Genomic DNA, 25,161 nt, shown 5'->3' on the forward strand with positions numbered 1-25,161 from the left:
GTCCATCCTCTCCAGATCTGGATATGTTCCTTATTTTAAAGCCAAGTTTAGAGCTTCACCATTCAGGACTCTCTAATTATGGTGTCAAAATGGACCAAGTCCCAAGAGAAGGACCACTCCACACTTCATCATGAAGCAAGGCACTATCTGAGTACCGAAGGAAGATATTTTCAAAATTGGAACCAAGATTCCATCCTTTAATCTAATTACTGTATGTATGTGTGTGTGTGTCTGTGTGTGTATGGGGGGGGGGGGGGGTCTCCCCAACCATCTAGCACTAGATAGGAAACTGACATTTATAAGATTTCTTGAGATCTCCAAATCTCCACACCTTTGTCTCCTACCCAATAAAATTCAGATGATAATAATGGCACCTATCTCACAGGCTTATTGTAAGGATCAAATGTGGTTGTTTGTTCTTCATTCTTGAAGGAGACCATGACATCAGGGGAGTGATAACATGACAAGCATGTGAATTGGATTTGAATGAGCAAATTCTAAACTAAGTCACCAGTCTCACTTTCTTCTCCAGAGTCATCTGGGTCCAGTGGGCAGATAGGAATCAGGATGCCTGGAAACAGTCCAAGATTCCAGGCAATCAGGGTTAATTGACAGCTAGTGAGTATCAATTTGAGGTCAGATTTGAACTCAAGTCTTCCTGACTTTAGGGATGGTATTCTATCCACTGCATCACTGAAATAATCTATGTAAAATGCTTGGCAAAATTTAAAGGTTAGATATTGTGTTGTTGTGATTGTTTATCTCACTTCTCTCCCCCTGCAGAAAGTCCTAGAAGGTTACTTCTGGGTTATTTTCTTCAAATGCCAATTAAGCACCTCAACAAAGGACTTTTGCAGTTCAATGGATGAAGAATTGGGAAGGAGACATATTAGATGAATTGTCCTTAGTCACCCAACTAATGAGTATCAGAAGCTCATATGAATCTAAATTTCATGACTCCAGTTCTAAGCTGTCTACACAGTACATTTCTGTTTTGAGTCTCTTTTGTCTACTCCCAGGGCAGCTAGGTGCTCAGTGGATAGAGCACCAGCCCTGGAATCTGGAGGACCCAAGTTCAAGACTCTGATATTTACTAGTTGTATGACCTTGGGCAAGTCCCTTAACCTTGACTGCTTCACATCCAGAGCCATCTCCAGTCATCCTGATTCCTATCTGACCACAGAACCCAGATCGTTCTAGAGGAGATAGTGAGGCTGGTGATTTAGCACAGCCTCACTTCACTCAAGTCCAATTCACTTGCCTGTTATGGCATCACCTCCCTGATGTCATGGTCCTCTCTAAGAATGAAGGATAAGACAAATCAAATGTCTACCCCAAAAGAATGAGAGCTTTTTGAAAGCAAAGAGTAGGTTTACTTTTCAATCTGGACTTCCAGGGAGTAGTTCAGAGCTTTGCACAGGTAAATACTGAACAAGTGATTTTTTAACTTCATTCATTCTTTGGACCACTAGATTTGACTCAGGTCTGATGAGTCCCATTTTAAAAAAGCCTATAATATTTGTAACGACTTTGATCTTGGAAATGTAATTATGAAATGACTCATGATGACACTCCTTTTTAGGGCCAGAGTCATTCATATTAGACCATTCATTCATTCATTCATAACCCTAAGAAGATAAGTACTTAGCCTCTCTTTGAGTATGAAGTTAGAAAGCATAGGTATTTCTCCAAAGTTCTGACCTTGGCCTTCCTTCTCTTCTCTGTCTCTACTCTCTTCTCTCCCTTGAGAAATTCACTTGCTTTCAGGCTTTCACTAGGAACCTCTATCAAGGGATTTCCAAGTGTTTCTATCTGTAGCCTTGACTTTAAGAGCTGGGTAGTATAGAGGATGGTTTGTCAGATTCAATAGAAAGAAGGACCCGGGTTCTCATCTCTGTCTCACACATTTACTAGCTCTATATCCCTGGGCAAGGCAAGTAAACACCCTCAACCTCAATTTCCTCACCAGTAAAATGATGTGAAAATTGGTACTCAGATGTTGTCTTGCCTCTTGATGAAGTGTAGAGTAGTCCATCTCTTGGAACTTGGTGCTTTTTGACACCATAGCAGGAAGAGATATAGTTCTGACAGGTGAAAATAGCCTCACAGTTTTCCTATGAAGATCAAATGAGATTAAATATGTAAAATATTATTTAGAAGTGTATATTGTGGGGTGGCTAGGTGATGCAGTAGATAGAGCACCAGCCCTGGAGTCAGGAGTCCCTGAGTTCAAATCCAGCCTCAGTCACTTAATAATTACCTGGCTGTGTGGCCTTGGGCAAGTCAATTAACCCCATTGCCTTGATAAAACTAAAAATAAAAAAGTATATATTGTAAAAGCAATAATAATTTCTGTTAACTATATTGTGATAGATTAGAGAAGTCTAGGGCTCATATCAGATCACCTTGCCTCACTAGTTAGAAATTTAGCTCTCTATGATAATTACAATACCTAGAACAATGCTCAGGAGGCAAGGGGGCCACCCTCCCAGGAAGAGGAGAATGATGCTCAGGAAGCAAGGAGGCCATCCTCCAGAAAGGAGAATGATGCTCAGGAGGCAAGGAGGGCATCCTCCAGAAAGGATAATGATGCTCAGGGGGCAAGGAGGCCATCCTCCAGAAAGGAGAATGATGCTCAGGAGGCAAGGAGGCCATCCTCCAGAAAGGAGAATGATGCTCAGGAAGTAAGGGGACCATGCTCCCAGGAAGAGGAGAATGATGCTTAGGAAGCAAGGGGACCATCCTCCCAGGAAGAGGAGAATGATGCTTAGAAAGCAAGGGGACCATCCTCCAGAAAGGAGAATGATGCTCAGGAGGCAAGGAGGGCATCCTCCAGAAAGGAGAATGATGTTCAGGAGGCAAGGAGGCCATCCTCCAGAAAGGAGAATGATGCTCAGGAGGCAAGGAGGCCACCCTCCAGAAAGGAGAATGATGCTCAGGGGGCAAGGAGGCCATCCTCCAGAAAGGAGAATGATGCTCAGGAGGCAAGGAGGCCATTGTCTAGAAAGGAGAATGATGCTCAGGAGGCAAGGAGGCCATCCTCCAGAAAGGAGAATGATGCTCAGGAAGTAAGGGGACCATCCTCCCAGGAAGAGGAGAATGATGCTTAGGAAGCAAGGGAACCATCCTCCCAGGAAGAGGAGAATGATGCTCAGGAGGCAAGGAGGCCGTCCTCCAGAAAGGAGAATGATGCTTAGGAAGCAAGGGGACCATCCTCCAGAAAGGAGAATGATGCTCAGGAGGCAAGGAGGCCATTGTCCAGAAAGGAGAATGATGCTCAGGAGGCAAGGAGGCCATCCTCCAGAAAGGAGAATGATGCTCAGGAAGTAAGGGGACCAACCTCCCAGGAAGAGGAGAATGATGCTTAGGAAGCAAGGGGACCATCCTCCCAGGAAGAGGAGAATGATGCTCAGGAGGCAAGGAGGCCATCCTCCAGAAAGGAGAATGATGCTCAGGAAGCAAGGGGACCATCCTCCAGAAAGGAGAATGATGCTCAGGAAGCAAGGGGACCATCCTCCCAGGAAGAGGAGAATGATGCTCAGGAAGCAAGGGGACCATCCTCCCAGGAAGAGGAGAATGATGCTCAGGAGGCAAGGAGGCCGTCCTCCAGAAAGGAGAATGATGCTCAGGAGGCAAGGGGACCATCCTCCAGAAAGGAGAATGATGCTCAGGAGGCAAGGAGGCCATTGTCCAGAAAGGAGAATGATGCTCAGGAGGCAAGGAGGCCATCCTCCAGAAAGGAGAATGATGCTTAGGAAGCAAGGGGACCATCCTCCAGAAAGGAGAATGATGCTCAGGAAGCAAGGGGACCATCCTCCAGAAAGGAGAATGATGCTCAGGAAGCAAGGGGACCATCCTCCCAGGAAGAGGAGAATGATGCTTAGGAAGCAAGGGGACCATCCTCCCAGGAAGAGGAGAATGATGCTCAGGACCATCCTCCCAGGAAGAGGGATGATGCCAGGAAGTAAGGGGACCATCCTCCAGAAAGGAGAATGATGCTCAGGAAGCAAGGGGAGCATCCTCCAGAAAGGAGAATGATGCTCAGGAAGCAAGGGGAGCATCCTCCAGAAAGGAGAATGATGCTCAGGAAGCAAGGGGACCATCCTCCCAGGAAGAGGAGAATGATGCTCAGGAAGAGGAGAATGATGCTCAGGCAAGGGGACCATCCTCCCAGGAAGAGGAGAATGATGCTCAGGAGGCAAGGGGGACCATCCTCCCAGGAAGAGACAAGGGAAGAGTTCAGAAGAGATATAGAGATGCTCATCTTTGTGGATCAGTCTTCAGTCGGTAGAGATATTGTGTATATTCCTATGACTTTTCCCTATTTCCCAAATGGCATAAGAATCCACTGACTTTCCCAAATCCGGGTGACCATAGTCTCCACCTAGAAGTCTTTTGGTCGGCAAATCCCAGAGACTAGAACTTCCTGTCTGAGCCAAAGTTTTCTGTTTTGTTGTTTAAGATTCTTCACTTTTAAGGTTCATTCCATAATGGTAACTCTGCTCTTTTTTGTTATTTTTGCAGGTTTTAGGTGACTTGCCCAAGATCACGGGTCCTGCTGGCCCCTGCGCCCCCTGGCGGTCATCATCTCTCCCCTCCAGTGGCTGGCGCTGCCGTCCAGGAGACGCTGCAGCTGATTGGTCAGCTTGGCTGTCAGAGTCCCAAACTTGCCGGCCACGTGACCTGGCCCCGCGACTCCCCCTCCCCGCCGGACTCCGGAGAGTTGGGACAGCGCGGCCCAGCGCGGCGCGCACAGACTTTCTGCCCCGGAAGGGCCGCCCAGTAAGAAGCCGGGCGCGGGCCCCACGTGGTCATCAAGGGGCGCCGAGCCGCCGCGCTGCCTGCTGGGAACTGTAGTCAGCCCCGGCGGAGCCGCCCGGGCGCTTCTGGGAGTTGAAGTCTTGCGGGGCCACTTCCGGATCCCGTCTCCTCATGGTCGGGCCGGCTGGAAAGGGGGGGCCCTCTCCCTGATCCGCCCCAGGTGAGTGATCCCCCCGGGGCTGGGCCCTGCCTGCCCCCCCACAAGTCCGAGGTGGAGGGACACCGGGCAGGAGCTGGCGCAAAGGCTCGGGTGGGGGCCCCCTGGGCGTCCCCCCGGAAGGCAGCCAAGTTCACTCCCACGGCCCCGCAGCTTCGCGCTTGGCCCACAGTCACCAAGGCCCGTGACCGTGACCGTGTGGGTCGGCCCCCTGGAACCCCGACCCCCACATCTCCCCAGCACCCCGCTGCCCTGCGCTGTGAGACCTTAGAAAAGAATTAAAAGTATCGATTTATTGGGTTTTGCGAGACAGTGGGGTTAAGTGACTTGTCCAAGGTCACACAGCTAATACGTATCAGAGGTCACATTTGAACTCAGGTCCTCCCGACTCCAGGACCCACGCGCTGTCCGCAGCTCCGCCTAGTTGCGCCCAATACTTTTTTTTTTAAGAGGAACAAGACAAAATTCAACAAAACTGTCACGTGAAAAATCTGACGATATGTAAAGTGTGATTTGTGCTGCAGAGGGGCAGGGGAACGTGTCTTGTGTCACTTCTTTGAGGCCAGTCGGGTAGCCCCTTGGGGATGGAATTGTGGGTGCCCTTCTGTCCCTGCCTCTGGCTGTATCTGACCAACTAGATGCCACCAGATGCCAGTCTTGTCCATTCTTCCGGCTCCTCTGTGTTTAGCAGGGAGTGTAGATTTAGATTGAAACCTCAAAGGGTTATTTAGATGCAGAATGAAGTTACTTAGCTAAGGTCAGAAAATTAAGTTATTTACCTAAGTCTACCCAGATAGCATCAGAAGTGGTATTGGAGCCTAGAAAGTAGACTTCCCACCACCCCACTTTGTTTCAGAAACTGAATTGAGTCACTTTGTAACCTATAAAAATGTTCTGGGGAAGAAAGGGCGCTTTTGGGATTCTGAGGACCTAGGTTCAAATCTTTCCTAGGACCCAAACTACCAGTGTGACCCTGAACAAGGCACTTGACTTACTTGGACCTTAGTCTCCTCATCTATAAAATGAGATATTTGGATAGATGGCCTCTGAGGTCCCTTTCGGCTCTTAATCTATGAACAGATCGTCCGGCCAGAGTGATCCAAAGCCGTAAAAGCTCTTGGCAATCCATCTCACTGAGCCATCCCCATGCTGGGTCTTAGCTCAGTCAGAGTATTCAGCTGATGGAAGGCAATTTCAACAGTTCCTGGTGGGTTGGGGGGGACTATGGGACAGAGAACAGAACCCGGAGAGGAGAGATAAGGAAAGACTGGATGGACCCCACAAGTTTGTTAGGATGGAGATCAACACCAAGTATGCTAGCATGCTTTTGTATTGGTAGAAGAAGGATGATGGATGATGGATTGGGGGGGGGGTAATAGAGTTGGGGTAGAACAAGCTATATCTCCTCTAGGTGTCCCCATCTCCCTTTGTTCCTCTCAGAACGCTACAGGGTTTGTGGTCTAGCTTTCTTTCCCAGCTCCTGCCATCCTCCTGTTCCACCTCTAGCCTTGCTGTGCAGTACTGTGAAGCCAGTTCCTCCCCCCACCGAGCTCCGTGAGGTCAGCTGTCCACTTAGGCCTGACCTCAGATGCCCCAACTCCTTTCTCCCCCCTCACCTTTCAGGTTCCTCTCCTGATCCTGCCCTGCTGCTCTTTGGCCGGTGACAGTCTACCAGAAAGCCCCTGGCTGTACTCAGGGTGTCCCTGGGGTTCTTTCAGTTTCCTCTTGAGGTCCATAGCCTCTCAGAACCCCACTTTATGCCCTTGGGCTCGATGGTGGTGTTGGGGCGCTGCTGCTGGCAGCCAGGAGAGCGTGCACCCCTCCCAGTGATGCTCCCTGCCCACTCTCTCCACAGATGCCAGTGCCACGGTGCTCCGGGCCCTGCGGTGGGGCCCGGCCGGCTGCCTTGCGGAGGCCCCGCACAGGCCGGGCTGTGTGCCGGTCCTGCTTCTGTGGCGCCTTTGAGGCCGAGGTGCTGGGCACGCTGCGCACAGGCCACCTGCTGCCACCGGGGGCCGTGGTGGCCGTGGGCGCCTCCGGGGGCAAGGACTCCACGGTGCTGGCCCATGTGCTGCGGGCCCTGAACAGCCACCACAGCCTGGCGCTGGACCTGCGTCTGGTGGCTGTGGACGAGGGCATCGGAGGCTACCGGGATGCAGCACTGGCTGCTGTGCGCCGCCAGGCTGCTCGCTGGCAGCTGCCCCTGCACGTGGTGGCCTATGCACAGCTCTTTGGGGGCTGGACCATGGATGAAGTGGCCCGCCGGGCGGCCCGGGAGCCAGGCCGGGCCCGGGCCTGCTGCACCTTCTGTGGGGTGCTAAGGCGCCGGGCGCTGGAGGAGGGGGCCCGGGCTGTGGGGGCCACGCACATTGTCACAGGTGAGCTGCGACCTTGCTCCCCCAACTCCTCTATGATGGGAGCCCATCACCCCCCCCCCCCCAGTACCTGTCTCCTTGCTGCCTCTGTTCCCAGGAGCTCCCCACTCTCCCTCTGGTTCCCTCTCTCACATATTTGGGTTTCTGGTTTCCCCTCACACCTATGCCCTCCTCTCCCCCAACACACACTCTGGGGTCCTCTAGTGGTCCTACCCTCCCCATTCTTTTCTAGGACTGTGGGCTCCCTCCCCTCCACACTGCAGGGATCCCCACTCCCATTATATTCATCTTTATATGGGTTTATGGGCCTCTCTCCGGGCCGCTCCTCATTTCTCTGTGTCCGTCTCTACCCATCTGGACCTCACCTTGACCGCTCCTCTCATCTCTGACTCTCCCAGGACACAATGCAGATGACATGGCAGAAACAGTGCTCATGAACTTCCTCCGGGGAGATGCTGGCCGGCTGGCTCGAGGAGGGACGCTGGGCTCCCCTGGGGAGGGGGGTGCCCTGCCCCGCTGCCGCCCCCTTCAGTTTGCATCCCAGAAGGAGATCGTCCTCTATGCCCATTTCCAGGAACTGGACTACTTCTCTGAAGAATGTGTCTATGCCCCTGAGGCCTTCCGGGGCTACGTCCGGGACTTACTCAAGGCCCTGGAGGCCACCCGGCCATCAGTTGTCCTGGACCTGGTGCACTCAGCTGAGCGCCTGGCCCTAACCCCTGCTGCCCGACCTCCACCCCCTGGTGCCTGTACCCGCTGTGGGGCTTTGGCCAGCCGCTCCCTGTGCCAAGCCTGTGCCTTACTTGATGGTCTCAACCGTGGAAGACCCCGCCTGGCCATTGGCAAGGGCAGAAAAGGGTTGGGGGAAGAGGGTGAGGGAGAGAACTGTACTTCTAGGGATAGGGGGCGCCCCACCCTGACTGGGGCCATTCAGGCCTTCTAGAGTCTTAAACCAGAGATATTCTGGGACCGTTTGGGGTCCTAGGTTTCTTGTATGACTAGATTTCTTGGGTGCTGATGGGTTCTAGTATCCTCCATGAGTTTTGATTCTCTGCTTTGAAAGTCTAGGTCACTATCAGAGTTCTGGACTCTAATAGATTTTAGGGCTCCTCTAGACTAAAGAATCTAGACATCCCCAGCTGGTCTCTGTATTCTCAGGGGAGCCTGGACCTTTCAGAAGACTGAGTCTTGAACAGGTTTCTGGGTCTCAAAGCTTCCCTTGAGGTTTGGAGTACTTCTTTGGGATTCTAGATATACTGACATGAGGACTCAAAATAAATCTTGCAAGTCAACACTCTGAATAGGGTTGAGCTTGAATGTCATTTATCTCCTGGTTGGTCTTCTGGATTGGGCTGGTGGGGAGAAGCTAAAGGGTCTTCGTAGCCAGATGCCCAGTCCTGAGAAGAAGGCTGGACACATGGGACTCTTATAAAGGTGAACACAGGACTTTGGGGAATTGGAGATGGTGGTGGGAAATGAGAATTTGGGGACAAGGATGGACATCAGATTAGAAACAAGATGGGGATAATTCATGGGGACAAGGCTGAGGGTGGGGAGTCACCTCTGTGTAACCACAGAAAGGACAAAAGCATTCATTCTCAGCCTTGGACTTTGTTAGTCTCTTCCCCAACCTTCAAGGGGTAGAGCACCTTCTTCCCAAGTTTGTTCTGAGCACCCCAACTTTACACCTCCCTTCTTCCCTAGTATGTTCTGAGCATCCCAACCTTAAGGACCCAAAGACACTGGTCAACCTTTAAGGCCAGTTTAACACTGCCCTTTGTCACCCCAATTTGCTCCGAACACCCCAAATTTCAAGACCAGCTTCATACCTCCTTTCTCTCCAAGTTTGTTCAGAGCATGCCAATCTTTCAAAAATCTCTCTCCCTTTTCTGAGCTACTTCTCCAGGATCAAGCCCCCCACTCCCCAAGGGAGCTCTTTCCCCAGCCTGCCCACAGCTTCTCTATCTGGATTTTCTCACCCTCCACCCCTTTCCTATCTCTGTGCCCAGAGGCTCCCTACTCCTGCTCTGGGCCCCTCTCCCCACTTAGTTGAGTTTCCAGTTCCCCTCACACCTGAGCCCTCTCCCACCCGGGTCCTCTTGTGGTCCTACCCACCCCATTGCTCTCAAGGACTGAGCTCCCTTCCCTCTGTATCCATACTACTCCTGATTCTTCAGGGGCCCCATTCCCTGCAGGACTCCCCCCACCACCACTCCCCCTCATCTAGCTTGACTCCTTTTGTGAACTGTTTATGAACAAAAAGAGGTTGAGGTCTGGAGAATGGTCAGACGCATCAAAGATGGCATTGGTGGAGGTGGGGCAGAGCTAGAATTCACATTGGAGTGTTGTTAAACCAGCTCCTTTGAGGTGCCTCTGAAATTCAGCCTCAGTCCACAGGCTCTTATAATGTTTGTCCTTCATTCTCAAAGAAAACCACAACATCAGGGAGGTGATGCCATGACAAGCACATGAATTGGATTTGAGGCCGGGGGAGGGGGCTGTACTAAGTCACCAGCCTCACTTTTTCTTCTGGAGCCATCTGGGTCCAGTGGCCAGATATGAATCAGGATGATTGGAGATGGTCTTGGATGTGGGGCAATCAGGGTTAAGTGACTTGTCCAAGGTCACACAGCTAGGAAGTGTCAGAAGCTGGATTTGAACTCCCATCCTGATTCCAAGGTCAGTGCCCTATACACTACGCCATCTTGGCAGACCAGGGTAGTAGGGAACTGTTCTCCCTCCTTTTGACCCTTTCTTTGCAGGGGCCTGTCCCATCTAGGGGGCTGATGCTTTGGAACAGGCAGAACGGGATTTAGTTCCACCTTTTGGTACTTACTACCTATGTGATCGGGAGTCTGTGCCTTTCCCCTGTCTTAAATGTCAGTGCCATCCCTTCTACAATCAGACACCTGGGGTAGGTGAAGTTCATAAATTCTATTGTCCCAACGTAAGTTAAAACTGCAAATTGAGTTTCCCTGGGGAGCAGAGAAGATTCAGTTATGGCCAGCAGGTGGCCAAAGACACCGCAAATGCCCCCCCCCCCCCCCCCCCCCCGCCCAATTCCAGCTGATCTTGGAGCCAGTCCTAGGCTGTTCCAGTCCCAGAGGTGAAACCCAGGGAAAGGAGGGAGGGCAGCCCACAGTTTGTAAGCTGGAAGATGAATCCAGGCACCATCTCCTGAGTTCAGGGGGTCTGCATCTTATTTGTGACATGGACCCCTTTGGCATTCTGGGAAAGCCTTTGAGCCTCCTCTTGGAATATTTTAAAAATATTTTTAAAAGTAGAAAATACAGAGGCAGCTGGGCGGCACAGTGAATAGAACACCAACCCTGGAGTCAGGAGGACCTGACTTCAAATCCAGCTTCAGACACTTAATAATTCCCTAGCTGTGTGACCTTGGGCAAGTCACTTTTAGCCTCATTGCCTGAAAATAAATTAAAATTATTTTTAAAAAGAAAATACATCAGACGACAAGGGAAATAAGGATTCCCCCCTCATCTAAATTCATATTCTCCCTGAAAATTTTCCCCAAGAATCTGACTTGATGGTGTGTGGACTCCAGTTTAAGAAGCTTGTCCACTTAAGTAGGTCAATATTGGAGCTAGAGCACAAATACAGATCTTCTCAGATAGCTGAGAGATACCAAAGAGGTGAGTGTAAGGATCAACAGGGTGGTGCAGTGGATGCAGACCTGAGCCTGGAATCAGACTCCCTCTTCCTGAGTTAAAATCCAGCCTCATATACTTACTAGCTGTGTGACCCTGGGCAAGTCACTTCACCCTGGTTGGACAGGGTGGACATGACAAACCATCCAATTACAGGCAAATATAGTTTTCAGCATTTATCCTTTTGCAAGCTTTTGAGTTCTCCTTTTCCTTCCACCTCCCCAGGGTTATGAGCAATCGGATAGAGGTTGTAAAATGAAACTATATGCTTGTGTTTAACATATTTCAATATTAAGCATATTTCCATATTATGAACTAAAGGGGGGAAATGAGAAAGAAAGAAAAAGCTAAAAGAAGTTTTTTAAAAGTGAACTACTGCATTCAGACTCCATCGTTTTTTCTCTGAATATGGATGGCATTGTCCATAGCAGGTCTCTCAGGATTGTGCTTGACCTGCTGAGAAGAACTAATTCCTTCCTAACTGATCATCTCAGTGTTGTTGCTCATGTTTCAATATTCTCCTGGTTCTGCTCACTGCACTTAGCATCAGTTCATTTAAGACTTCCCAAGTTTTTCTGAAGTCTGGCTGCTCAGGATTTCTTATAGAATGATAGTACTCCATCATATTCATGTACCAAATTTGTTCATCCATTCCCCAATGGATGGGCATCCCCTCAATTTCCAATTCTTTGTCACTACAAAAAGAACTACTGTAAGTAAATAAATGTGGGTCTTTCCCCCTTTCGATGATCTCTTTGGAATACAGACCTAATGGTGAATTTCTGGATCTAAAGGCATGCAGTTTTTTTTTCTCCGATAAAGACCTCATTTCTCAAATAAGAATTGGGTCAAATTTATTTTTTTCAAAAAGGATACATTCCTCTATTTTTTATTTAAAATTTTTTTTTTGTTTTCCAATTTTATACAATAGTAGTTTCTCCCTATCGTTTTTTGGTAAAGTTTTGAATTTTACAATCCCCCCCTTTCCTTCCCCCCCCCCAGAAGGCTGACTGATGATCTTTGCATTGTTTCCGTGCTATACATGGGGTCTGCACAGCTTTATTGCCCTTTGGGCGCAGTTACAAATTGCTCTCCAGGATGGCTGGATCAGTTCACAACTCCCTCAACAATTCCTTAGTTTCCCAATTTCCCCAAATCCTTGCCTACACTGATCATTTTAGCCAATCGGATAGTGTGAGATGATACCAGAGTTGGTTTAGTTTGTATTTCTCTAATCAATAATGATTTGGAGCATTTTTATGACTCTAGATAGCTTTAAGTTCTTGATCTGAAAACTGCCTGGTCATATCCTTTGACCATTGATGAATTGAAGAATGACTTGTATTCTTATAAATTTGATGCAGTGCTCTATTGGTTTTAGATATGAGTCCTCTATCAGAAAATTAGCTGTGAAAATTGTTCCCCAGGGCGGCTAGGTGGCGCAGTGGATAAAGCACCGGCCCTGGAGTCAAGAGGACCTGAGTTCAAATCCAACCTCAGACACTTAATAATGACCTAGCTGTGTGGCCTCGGGCAAGCCACTTAACCCCATAGCCTTGCAAAAACTAAAATAAAAAAAAAATGTTCCCCAGATTTCTGTATCCCTCTAATCTTGATTGCTTTGGTTTTATTTGTGCAAAAACTTTTAATTTAATGTAGCCAAAATTACCCATTGCAATTTATGTTTCCATCTCTTGTTATCTCCATAGTTTTCACAGACTGCTCCTTGTTCTTCTAATTGACTTATGAGATCACCTTTTATGTCTAAATTTTGTACCTATTTCAACCTTATCTAGATACAGGCTGTGAGATGTTGGTCTCTGCCTACTTTCTGCCATACTATCTTCCAGCAGTTTTGGAGTTATGAAACAGTAGATTATTGTAGTCATTTACTACTCTCTCTTTTCTACTTACTCTATTTCACTGATCCACCACTCATTTCTTAGCCAATACCAGTCTAATGGCTGCCACTTTATATATAATAGAGTTTCATTTGTTTGTTTTGGATTTTTGCAAGGCAATGGGGTTAAGTGACTTGTCCGAGGTCATACAACTAAGTAAGCATTAAGTGTCTGAGACAGGATTTAAACTCAGTCCTCCTGACTCCGAGGTCAGTGCTCTATCCATTGTACCATCTAGCTATCCCTATAGTATAGTTTTAGATTTGGTATGGCTACACCACTTTTCTTTGCATTTTTTTCCATTAATTCTCTTGATACTCTTGACCTTTTATTCCTCCAGATGTTACTAGTGTTTTCTAACTCAATAAAATATTTTTGGTAGTTTGATAAGAAATTTAATTTAGATAGAATTGTCATTTTTAATATATTAGTTTGACCTACCCAATGAGTAACTGATATTAAAAGATAAAAATAAAAAAAAAATTATCGTACCTTTGCCAAGGAAAGTCCAAATGGGGGTCACAGAAAGTCTGAAAAATAGCTGACCATAACAAAAAATATCTGTTGGATGTGGCTTATGGTCCCTCTGTCAGGATTGCCTTAATTCCTGGCTCCCAGAGCAAAGATCTTTCTCTATCTCCCCTTTCTCCCTCTCCTGGTAACAGATGCAGACTTCATGGGCTCTCACAAGTCCCAAAGCTGGATCTCGCCCTATATTAAAACAGAAGCAATAAGCACAGAAGACCTCCAAGAATTCTGGCTTTGGCATACCTGTGGGGACTTAGGAGGTCACCTCTGGTTCCTCAGTGGTAAAATGAAGGAAATGGAGTTCAAGGACCAACCTTAAATCATGTGATCCTGAGACCTTCCAAGGTTCTAGGTGGTAGGAAGACAAGGGCAGAAAGGAATTCAGAAGAGTTATAGACAGAGGCAGACAGAGGCAAGGCTCATCCCAGACTGCCTGCCCAGTGAGAGTGGATACCTCCTCCCTGAGTCAGAGCATCATAGGGGGCTGGGGGCTGGCCCCAGTGAAAGGCGAATTACAATAATTATGGTGTTTGAGAGACTGGGAGGGGTGGAGGTCAGAGTCAAGAATTCTCTGCTCTCTTCCAAATCCCAGTCCCTAACACCCCACTCATCCCTGCCTAGTTTTAGTGTTCCCTCCCCAGCTCCAGTCCCCTTTTTCTCTTGCTAATGGAAAGAGGTCTGGGCTGTGAGTCAGAGGGTTGGGCGACATCTGGCAAATCTTTAAAACTGTCTGTGCCTCAGTTTTCCCTCACTATAAAATGGGTACAACACTTGTCTCAATACTTGTGACCCAAGAGCCCTAAATTAAGATAGCCCAGTGTCTGTTTTTCCCTTTCTTATCACTTTTCGCTTTCTCTTGATCCCCACCTCCCTATCACTATTCAATAGATCTTTTGCTGTGACCTGAGGGGGAGGTGGGTAGCTAAGACCTGCTGCATCCCATCCCCCAGCCCCAGCTTACCTTACGGGCACCTTCCAGTTAACAGGCAACGTGCTGTTAGGAGCTGGGGTAAGAGAGGTCTCCTGGGCTCCTAGTCAGTCTCCCAGTCCGGCTGCTTATTACACTTTCTCTTATGTCTTGAGGCCATTAGCTTTCCCTTTTCCTTCTCCAGCACTGTCTCTGTCCTCTAGAGGGTCTCTCAGCAACTCTGGACCCTTGCCCATCTCTTCCAGGATCACCATTTTTTTTACTGTATTTCTCCTGGCCCTTCCGAATTTACCCGACTCGGAGCCAGAGGAGACAATTCCTTTATTTTACTCACAAAGAACCAGGTCCAGATAATTAAGGACTTGTCCCAAACCTCTGAATAGTAAGACATAGGTGTGAATTGGGGGGCTGTACTTTCCCATTCTGACAACCAGCTCCATTTCTGGTTCTCTTAGATCCCCCCGCCTAGCAACCCCAACTGCTCACCCATTTCCCTTTTTTATCTCTGCCTCAGTCTTATGGCAGACTCCAAATTTTCCTTTCCTTGGTCTCCCATTCTGGTTCCTACTATGTCTGGGTCCCTCCCAATTCTCCTTCCCTCGAGCCCCTTTTTTGCCCTTTCCTCTAGTCTAAACCAAACCAACCCCAACCGATTACCTGTTCCTTCTTCTGTTTTACATTACAATGTAAACTGCTCGAGGGCAAGGACAACTCGTCTGATTGTTTTTCTCCAGACCTGGGTCCTCCAGCTCTTTTTGCTTCTTTCTGGCTCTCTCTTTTAGCATTCAGTAACCAAAGATCTAGGGGCAGCTTGGAGGTGAAGTAGAAAGAGTGCTGGGCCTGAGTTCAAATGTGACCTCAGCCATTTTTAATTGTGTGACCCTGGGCAAGTCAAATCACCCTATTGGCCTCAGTTTCCTTGTCTGTGAAATGAGCTGGAGAAGAAAACGGAAAACCTCTTCAGTATCTCTGCCAAGAAAACTGAAAAATTCAGTCACTAATAGTTGGATACAACCGAACAGCAAACATTGACTAGATGCTTGCCAAAGTAACTTACATTGTGCCAGAATGTACCATCCTTCTTTACTCTATTAATGCCTTCCTTCTGAGATTATCTTTTTAATTTACCCTATCTATCTATATCCATTCATTCTTCCATTCATCTATCCATACATTTTTTCATTCATCTATCCTTCCATTCATTCATCCATTTATCATTCATCCATCCATCTATCCATCCATCCCTTCTCTGTTCTCTAATATCTACCTATCATCTACCTCTATCATCTCTTTAGCTTCTTTCTACCTGCCTAGCAAACCTCTCTATCATCTATTCTGTATATACATGCAGATTGTTTGGATATTGTCTTCCCCTTTAGGTTGGCAGCTTCTGCAGGACAGAGACCATGTTTTGGGTTTTGCGCTGCATGCTTGCTGATTAACCAACCCACTAGCATTGCCCACATGCCACCCACTTTCATATATCCCAGTCTTATCACCAGTTCCTTCTCTGTGCCATCTGTTAGCTCTCTCCCATAGGAGGAATAGCCTCATAGGAAAACAGTTAACATTGATAAAGCATTTTAAGATTTATAAAGCATCTTGGATCTCCTCAGTCTCACAACAACCCAGTTAGTATTTCCAACAGTTTACACATGAGGAAACTGAGGTTGAAGGTTGTAACTCCCCATGGCTACCATAACTAGTGCTGAAAATAAGATTTGAACTCATGTCCTACAAGCCCAGTACTCTACATTGGATAAGCCACTTACTTAATTAACTGTCTATAACTAGTGAATTTAGAGGCTATCTGCTCCACCCTTCTCATTTTACCAAAGAGGAAATCTGTTTTAAAAATTTCCTGGAAAGCCTTTTCCAGACTGTAGGGAGAAAACAAAATGATGTTTCCTAGGGAAACAACAAAAAGCTTTTCTCTGGATAAAGTCTCCTCCAGCCTTTAGAGGTAAGGACCCACCTAACTGTAAGTGATTTGCTTATGCATTCAAGGTAAAGATATTGAGATAGTTATCTTGAAAGGATTCTTTTCCTCTTTAAGGGGAGGAGTCCAGAAAGAAACATAATCTCAAAACTTTACTCTAAATGTCTTTTAATCATTTTAAATCTTTTAAACTTCACTCAGGTCCTCTCAGTAAACCAATATTTTTTAAGCCCGGATGCTACATTTTGGGATTAGAAGGTTAAAAAACAGTTGTTGCCCTCCCCCAGATAGGGCTCCCAGCCTAATTTGGGAGGCTACATGTGGATATGTAGAAGAGTTGTACAGAGAATATGGAAAGGGGGAGATATTAGGGGAAGGGGAGAAAGGGAAATATTTGAACACAATTCTTATGTCTTCAGGGGAAACTAAGTAACTTTGGTAGCCTTGTGACTTTGGACAAATCACATTACCCTAGTTGCTTCAATTTCCTCATCTGTAAAATGAGCTGGAGAAGGAAATGGTAAACCCCTCCAGTACCTTTGCCAAGAAAATTCCAGCTGGGATCAGGAAAAACAGAAACAGTAACTTAAGTACCAGAGACAGGACCTGTCCCCTCTCCCATCTCTCACTTTTCCTTCTACTCCATTTTACACTATCTGCTCTGGAATTCTGGGATTTCTTCCTTCCTCCCTTGGTTTCTGGATTAGAATCCAGAACCACTGGGCGGGTGCTCATTAACTCGAGGACTCGACTATAAAAACATTCTCTGGTTACAGGGGCGGGGGCTGTCTCCACCTGAGATAAAAGCTACCTGGGCCGGCTGGGAGTTGAGACTCCAGGAAAAGACCTCCTTCTGGACTGCTTTTGTCTTCAAGACACCCCTTCCTGGGGCTCAGCTGGCTCTCTTCTTCCACCTCCTCCAGAAACTAAGCTGTGTCTTCTCTTCGGGATACCTATCTTCCACTGGTACTCTCTTGTCTATCTCACTCCAGTGATTTCTCCCTGGATTTTGGAATATAAATGCTCAACTTTTTTCTGTTTCTCTTCATGCAGACCTCTCCCCACCCTACCTTGGCGTCCACTTCAGATATGTTGCCCCTGTTAATACTGCTTCTTTTGTGGGTCCCTGGTAAGAGACTAGCATGGACTGGCATCAGAGATTGTGGAGGGGAGGCAGTAGTGGAGAGGAGACATGGGGTTGGATCCTCATAGCTGGAGGTAGGAGAATCTAGCAGGTTTGTGTCGGGAGGGGGGGAGAATAAATGAGAGGGAATAAGCACCCACTCACTCTCTGCTGGTCACAGAACTAGGGTGCTTTGTTTTTTGTATAAGTATTTTTCATTTTATTCTCTGCAGCATCTGTGAAGCACCTGGAGAGAGATTTTGTAGGAATGAATAGAACAAGGAGGGTCCAGTAGGGGAGGGAGAGCGTGGATGATTTCAATTGGGTCAAGGAGAGAGTGGTGAGGGGTGACAAGAAGCTAAAGCAACTGGTTGTTTCTAGAGGCAGGGGTTGCTTTGCTTTCTCACCCCTCACCACTCTCTCCTTGACTCAATTGAAATCATCCTCTCAGATGGGAGTCATCAGAAATGCGGGGTCTTCAAAGAGACTGTGTAGCCTTTGGAAGTCTCAGAGCTTCTGAGTGCTAGTGGTTCGGGGGAATGATTGGCTGGGTTGAGAGCGAGGATAATTTGTAGGATTTGAAGATAATTTGCAGGGTGGGGTGAGAGAAGGGAGAGGAAGTGAGGAGAGTTTTTCACAAAAATCCAAGCCCCTTTCCAAATTTGAAATTCCTTTTAGTCCTCAACCATCAAAATGGGAGGGGAGTTGTGGGGTCTACATCTGCCCATCAGGGGATCAGAAAGAGGAGAGATTGGGGTTCCACAGTTGGAGAGAGGATTTCCTTCAATCCTCCGTCCCTTACATTCTTCCATTCCAGCTGCCATTCCAGCCCCAGCTGACCTTCCAGGTAACTTCAGGAATGAGGAAAAGATCATTGGTGGTCAAGCATGTGTCCCTCACTCCCAACCCTGGCAGGTCGCACTGTACGTCAGTCACAGTTTTCACTGTGGGGGTGTCCTGTTGTCTAATCGCTGGGTCCTCACAGCAGCTCACTGTTTCAACTGGTGAGTTACTGAAGTATCCAGACAAGGTCAGATCCTGACACCTCTTGGCCCAGACCAGTCCACTGTGATGGATCTAGGTCAAACTGAGTCCCAGGGGATATTCCAGAGATTTGGAAAAGACTCCTTTGATCGGCTCAGGGGATCTGTAATCTGAATCTTAATTCTTTCACTTCTTTGCTGCCTGCGCCTTTTCCCTCTCTGGATCTGAGTTTTTCCATCAGTCAGCTGAGGGATTGGACTGGATTCTCCCTGAGGGTCCCTGTTGATATAAATATATATCAAGATTCTCTGAATTCCGGGTGAGGGAGACTGGGAAGAATGGACTCAGGCTATATTCCCAAAGTATGAAGGGTAGGTAGAGGGGGTTGGACACTGGGATTGGGAGGGGCAAATTAAAGTTACCTGAGCAGACTCCTTTCCAACAGGAACCTTCGAGCATTCTTGGGGAAACACAATCTCATTTACCAGGAGTCCTCCCAGAAATGGGTGAATGTGGTAAAGAAGATACCGTACCCCAAGTACAACACCAGAACCAAAAACCATGACCTTATGCTGCTCTACCTGGAGAAACCAGTGAATCTGACTAACAAAATTCGGCCCATTCAACTGGCCAAAGACTGTGCCAGGCCTGGGACCACCTGCCTGGTGTCTGGCTGGGGTACCATTTCCAGTCCTTTTGGTAAGGGGACCTCTTTGATAAGGGGTGAATCAAACGACTGGGTGGGTGAAGAGAAACATTACTAGGGATGGATGTCTGAGTGATGAGGAGGAGACTGGGTCCCCAGCTCAGTTCCTAGGCTAAACCAATTTCCCATTTCCTCTCTGACTGTAGTTCATTATCCCAATGCCCTCCAGTGTGTGAACCTCCGGATCTCATCTGAGCAAGAATGCAAAAGAGCTTATGGGAAAGCCATCACCTCGGGCATGGTCTGTGCTGGGGAACCTGGAAAGGATTCCTGCCAGGTGAGCTTTGGGATCCTGGGAAAGCCTAGAAAAGGGCTGTAGGGGGGTGAGGTAGGGACTATCACAACTAGAGCTGGTGTGTCCCCCAGACCTCCAGGTAGACTGGGATCAATAAATGATTGCTGATGTCTGACATTGATGGCTATCTATCTATCTATCAATCTATCTATCTATCTCTCTATCTCTCTATCTCACATTTTTCATATGAATGATGATATATGATTGTTGACTCTGGTCTCTGTAGGGCGACTCTGGAGGCCCATTGGTGTGCAATGGGGCCCTACAGGGCCTTGTGTCTTGGGGCATTGAACATTGTGCTCTGAAGTCATTTCCCGGTGTTTACACTAACCTGTGTCGGTACCGGACCTGGATCTTAAATGAAATTCAGAAGAAACCGTAGAAGAAACATTGACAAAACTCGCCCCACACCCCTGGGAAGAGTGCCCAGTTCAACTTCCAGTCCTACTCACACCCTACAAAGGAACCCAGGCATAGGATCCTTCTAATCAACCCAGATGAGTTCTTTCTCCCCACCAAGATCATCTTGCCTTCTTTACCTCTGGAGAACCCAAATTTCCTAACCCCATCTCTACTCAGGATCTGGATGCATGAAAAGAATTTAGTGATGAAAAGAAATAGCAGATCTGGAAAAGAACCTTTTAGCAAGACCAAATATGCTTCAATTTTTACAAATGGGGAAACTGAGGGTTAAAGTGATGTCCTAAATGTCACCTAATTAGGATGTAGCAGACAGATTGGAGACTAAGATCTGGGATCGGAAGGCATAGATTATGACCCCTGAGCCTTGCTCAGGTATCCCAGAGTAATAGACAACTGAATTGATCCCTCTTCTTCACTCCTTCATACCCCAACAATCTTAGATTAATAAAACCTACAGGACTTTGTGACAGAGATGTACTGGCTTTTCCTCCGCAACTGGAATGTCCAGTGTGATTGAGGGGGGTGGTAAGAATGGGGGGTGGGAGGGGAAAGGAAGCTGGGAGAAGGGACAGCCTGGAGCCATCTGGGAGGGGCAGAAGTAAAAGGCTTGATATCAACCTTGTGCTGGGAGGACCTTCCCCCATTCTCTGAGTCACTTTGCTCATCCCCATAGTGTCCACCACACCTTTGTCCTCAATGGTCTCACCTGTATGACTGTCCCCAATTCTCTGACTCTTGTCCCAGGTGGCTCATTGCTATCGTGTCAGTTGCTCCATTGCCCTCGCCATCTCCGTCCTCCATGCCTCTGGCCCCATTTATGGATGCTTTCAGACATCTTTGTCATATATATCATCATGATTTCCCCTTCCTTGTCCCTAGAAATTCCTACAATCCCTGTTCCTATAATTTCTCAGTATCCTACCACCATCAATCCACATGTTTCCATGTCATTTACTTTACATTCTGATTATTGCCAACCCTTTGTTCCTGTGGTCTGCTCCTTCCAATGGCATTGTCCTTGGAACCTTCATACTTAAATAATAAAGTAGAACTCATTTCCCACTTCGGGGTCTTCTCATTTCCTTCTCTCCGCCCAATAGTAATGTCCTTGGAACCTGCCTATTTAGAGAGTAAACTAGAATTCAATTTCCACTTCAGAGTGAATAGGCTTCTGTTCTTTTTTTGTACCTTGCTGTTTGTCTCGGACACCATGGAGATATTGGGGAAGTGCTAGGATCCAAATGCCAGCTCTAGTCTGAGTTGCCTGGGTACCCAATGATACAGAGCCCCTTCCTGCTCTTGAAACTTGGAACTCTCTCTCCTGGTGTCTGCCTCTCCAAGTTTCCTCTGGGCCCCAGGGGATGGGAGTGGGTAGAGACACCAACACCCCCCTTCCAACAGACCAGCCCTTCCAGTTCTGTCCCAGACAATGGCCCCTAATTAGTGAAGAAATTAAAAAGGCGTCATTAACCCCACAAGGGACAGCAAGTAGGAAGGGCCAGGGCTCTGGGACCTGCTTCTGGCTCAGGCCAAAGGACTGGGAACCTAAAAGTTCTGGGGTCTCTGCCTCTACTCACCCTCATCTCTCTAAGTCTTGTCTCCCATTTAGTGTTAGTGACACCTGCTTATTTCTTTGACTTTACTCCTACTTCTCTTTTATGACTCAACTAGCTTTTACCTCCTACGTTCTAGGGGTGCAAGATAAGGCAAAAACGCTCCCATCCCTCAGGGAGCTTGCAATCTAAAGGAAACAAGGTGCAAAAAAACGTGTACTTAAGAAAAACAGTGAAGGCCGAAAACAGTGAAGGCCGTTTTGTTTGGTCCTTTTAGACTCTTCGTGACCCATTGGAGTTTTTTCTGGCTGACATACTAGAGCAGTGCCACTTCCTTCCCCAGCGGACTTTATAAACGAAGAAACTGAAGCAAACAGGGTTAAGTGATTCACCCAAAGTCACACAGTTAGTCATTGTCTGAGGTCATATTTGAACTCATGAAGGACTCTTTCTTATTCCAGTGCAATGTGGCGCCACCTAGCTTACAATAGAGATGACTGACACAAGGAAGGTCCTTCTTTGAGAGAGATCAAGGAAGTTGGGATCCAGGCCAGGGAAAGTGCCCAGAGACAAGAGATGCAGTGTTGTTCATGGAACTGTTGAGGCTTGTGTGACTGGAAAGGGAAGAGGCTAGGATATGAAGGACTTTGAATGTCAAGCTGAGGAGATGAGAGGGAGCTTGAGTTTATTGAGTAGGGGCTATGGGTGTAGCTGAGCAGAGGATGGACTGGAAAGGGATGAGTCTCCCATCAGCTATTTCGGAAATGTAGGTGTGGGATGGCAGGGTTCCTAGAGGGTCCATCTCTAGCTCTCGGCCCATTGTCTCACGGTGCTCAGCCCCATCCATGGTACCTCTGGCCATTATTAATAAACATCTGAATGAGTGGTCACTTTTCAAATCTCCCTTCCATTTAACCTTATGGTACAGTGGTGAGAACTCTGGGTCTGGAGGCTGCAAGACTTGAGTTTAAATCCAACCCAGACACTTACTAGTGGTGTGACCTCGAAGAAGTCATTTAAATGCTGTCTTTATTGCATTTTATAGTTGAGGAAACTGAGGCAGACCTAGGTTGAGTAACTTGCCCACAATCACTTGAACCTCTATCTCATACCCCATTCATGAACAGGTCAATTCATCACTCTCACAATATCATTGGTCCTCTTTGACAATGAAAGATGAAAAACAGCAGTAGTTAGGAAGTATCTGGTGCAGAATTTGAACACAGATCTTCCTGCCTCCAGGCTCATCTGCCTTCTGCACAAGAAAGTTGAGGTGAGGGTGATGATAACTTTAAGGACTGAGAATGGGGAGTGAAGAAGTCATCTAATCTGGTTAGTGACTGAATAAAGCAAAGAGCAGAGTGTCAAGCTTTTCTCCCATTGGAGAATTTTTCTTGGAATCTCTATCTTAGGGAAGGACCCCAGAGCAGTCATTCTTCTTTCTCCCCACTTAACTACCAGCTCCTGCAGAGGTACTCTCTTACTCCTGCTTCTGAGGTCCCCTTTTATGTATTTTCCGCTCCTTTCGAAGTGTAAACTTGTTGAGGACAGGCTGTTGTGCCTGTATCCATATTTCCAATACTTAGCCTGTTGTCTTTTCTATTGTAAGTACTTACTGACTCATTTCTGGGGTGGTAGATTGGAGCCAGATTGAATGACAGGCTAAAGGGTTTGTATTTTATCTCAGAATAATAGGGAGACATTGGAGGTTTTTGCTCTGGGAAATAACATAATCAATGTGATCGACCCTTCCTTTTACCCTGATTTTTGACTACCCTGATCTTTAGCCTTATATCTACCCCATCCTAGACTGAACACTGTTACAAACCAATTACATGCCAAGGAATGACAGTAGAATAAGAGAAGATGTGATTTAATTAGTTTAAGGAGTTCTGATTACCTTTTCCTCTAGCTGCTGAGAACAGTGAAAGTTAAATGATTTCCCCATGCAGTTTTGCAGTATACATGAAAAGCAGAATTTGAACCCAGGTCTTACCAGTTCCCAGGTTAGGTTTATCATACCACTCTTTCCCTACTTCTTGTTATGGTTTGTTGGTTAAGTGTCCTTCTTTCTCTAAGAGGACCATGACTTCGGAAGGGTGAAGCCGTGACAAGCACAGGAACTGGATCTGACTGAGAGGGTGCTGCACTAAGTCACCAGCCTCATTTTCTCCTCCAGAGCAACTCACATCCAGCAGCCGGATATGGATCAAGATGACTGGAGATGACCCTGGATGCAAGGCGGGCTTACTAGCTTGTTCACTTACTAATGCACACACTAGCTATGTGACCTCAGTCAAGGCACTTAACCTTCTCCTCACAGAGTCCTATACTTTGGGTAAAGGGACCTGAAATGTGGTTGGCCACCATAGTTTTCCACTAGGGGGCAGCAAGTTCATGTGTGACCATTGACAACTTCTTGTCCAGCATCCTTCAAGGATAAATTCTGGAATCTTAGAGCCAGCAGGTTCCTGGGAGGGTATGATCCCCAAACAGGGAACTTTTCTAGATCTTTCTAGACTTCAGCTCCATCCAAAGCCTCATCCTAATTATTTAGTTACCATTAAATCCCTAAACTCATTCTCAAAGATCTCATTTCTGTTCCTGACTTTTCATAAGCTATGTCCAGTCAAGCATTCAAGAGATTAGACTTGGTCCATAGTCACCCTCCCCTTTCCTTCCCCCATTTAGTAAACACTGGGAAATATCAAGAATGTCCTGGGGGGGAGGGGATCCAGGTAGAGAAGCGATGACTCTGGATTCAGGGGCACATGAGTTCAAATTCAGTCTCAGACACTTGATGCTTACTGTGTGATCCTGAGAGGGGGAGGGGGGAAGAAAGAAAAGGAATATTCTTGAGAAGGAAATAAGACTTAGTTGTAAAAAGACATGGAGAAAGCAGCTGATATGGGATGGGGGGAGGATTGAAGAGAGCTGATGGAGGGCATGGGAAGGGAGGAGGAGGAAGTCGGAAAGGGAAGGGCAGGGCAGGGGGAAGAAGGAAGAGGTGGTGGTTTTAGGGAAGAGTGGGTGGCTCTGGGGAAAGGGGCTGGGTGGATTTTGGAGTTCAGGTGTGGGGGTGGATGGGGCAGGCTTAGGGTTAGGTAGGACTGAGGTCAGGGCTGAGGTTAGGGGCAGCACCTGGGTTGGGTCGGGGATAAGGTGACAATGAAGGATGGGATTATAGAGAAAAAGTTACAGTTAGGATAAGTGAGCTGAAATAAATTGGAGTTTGGGATAGATTTGATTTGGAGTTAAATTGGTTTTGGGGTTAAAGCTTAATTTGCTATAATAGTCATGGTCAATGATAGGTATGAAACTTAATTTAGGGATGGGGTTGATATCCATATAAGATCTTGGTTGGGATCTTGGGTCATGTAAGGGGGTTGTGAATTGTAATTAGGGATGAGGCTGGGGTTGGGGGGTGGCATGGGATTGCTCATCTTGCTAGATATTGCATTGGAAGGGAGACTAGTACTAAGATTTGGGATTAGGAAAGGGAAATGGGAATTGAAACAGGATTTGAGGATGAGTTGATATTTGTAATGGGAATGGATATATGGATATGGGGTTAGGAATGGAGGTGGATGAAGGTGGAGGTATGGAGGGTTCCCTGTTCCCTGAATTTCCCTCCTGGATCAGATTATCCTGGGGTTCATCCAGCTCAAGGGGCCCTCAGGCTGAGGCAGGGCTCAGAACTGGATCCCAGCAAGTCTGGGAAACTCCACCCCCTGGGGTGCCCAGCCCAACCTGGGGGCCCTAG

The 25,161-nt window shown here is 47.3% G+C and overlaps 2 protein-coding genes across 2 annotated transcripts; both read left to right on the plus strand.

The window, feature by feature from the left end:
* Positions 1–4,919: 4,919 nt before the first annotated feature.
* KLK14 (kallikrein related peptidase 14) lies at positions 4,920–20,319 on the plus strand. The gene is made up of 7 exons (XM_074192750.1): positions 4,920–4,981; positions 17,091–17,280; positions 17,368–17,443; positions 18,255–18,441; positions 18,867–19,120; positions 19,274–19,404; positions 19,649–20,319. The coding sequence occupies exons 3-7, from the start codon at positions 17,404–17,406 to the stop codon at positions 19,802–19,804; spliced, it is 768 nt and encodes a 255-aa protein (XP_074048851.1). The 5' UTR covers positions 4,920–4,981; positions 17,091–17,280; positions 17,368–17,403; the 3' UTR covers positions 19,805–20,319.
* CTU1 (cytosolic thiouridylase subunit 1) lies at positions 5,044–10,373 on the plus strand. Its single transcript, XM_074219515.1, has 2 exons — positions 5,044–7,356; positions 7,752–10,373. The coding sequence occupies exons 1-2, from the start codon at positions 6,834–6,836 to the stop codon at positions 8,294–8,296; spliced, it is 1,068 nt and encodes a 355-aa protein (XP_074075616.1). The 5' UTR covers positions 5,044–6,833; the 3' UTR covers positions 8,297–10,373.
* Positions 20,320–25,161: the final 4,842 nt, after the last annotated feature.

Source organism: Macrotis lagotis, chromosome 1 (assembly GCF_037893015.1).
Source record: "Macrotis lagotis isolate mMagLag1 chromosome 1, bilby.v1.9.chrom.fasta, whole genome shotgun sequence".
Taxonomy (NCBI): Eukaryota; Metazoa; Chordata; class Mammalia; order Peramelemorphia; family Peramelidae; genus Macrotis; species Macrotis lagotis.

Excerpts from the sequence above, each read along its gene's own strand:
- KLK14 (XM_074192750.1), top strand. The coding sequence starts at position 17,404 with ATGTTGCCCCTGTTAATACTGCTTCTTTTGTGGGTCCCTG. Across the intron at positions 18,442-18,866 it reads GCAGCTCACTGTTTCAACTG|GAACCTTCGAGCATTCTTGG; the intron begins GTGAGTTACTGA and ends CCTTTCCAACAG. Across the intron at positions 19,405-19,648 it reads CTGGAAAGGATTCCTGCCAG|GGCGACTCTGGAGGCCCATT; the intron begins GTGAGCTTTGGG and ends TGGTCTCTGTAG.
- CTU1 (XM_074219515.1), top strand. The coding sequence starts at position 6,834 with ATGCCAGTGCCACGGTGCTCCGGGCCCTGCGGTGGGGCCCGGCCGGCT. Across the intron at positions 7,357-7,751 it reads GGCCACGCACATTGTCACAG|GACACAATGCAGATGACATG; the intron begins GTGAGCTGCGAC and ends TGACTCTCCCAG.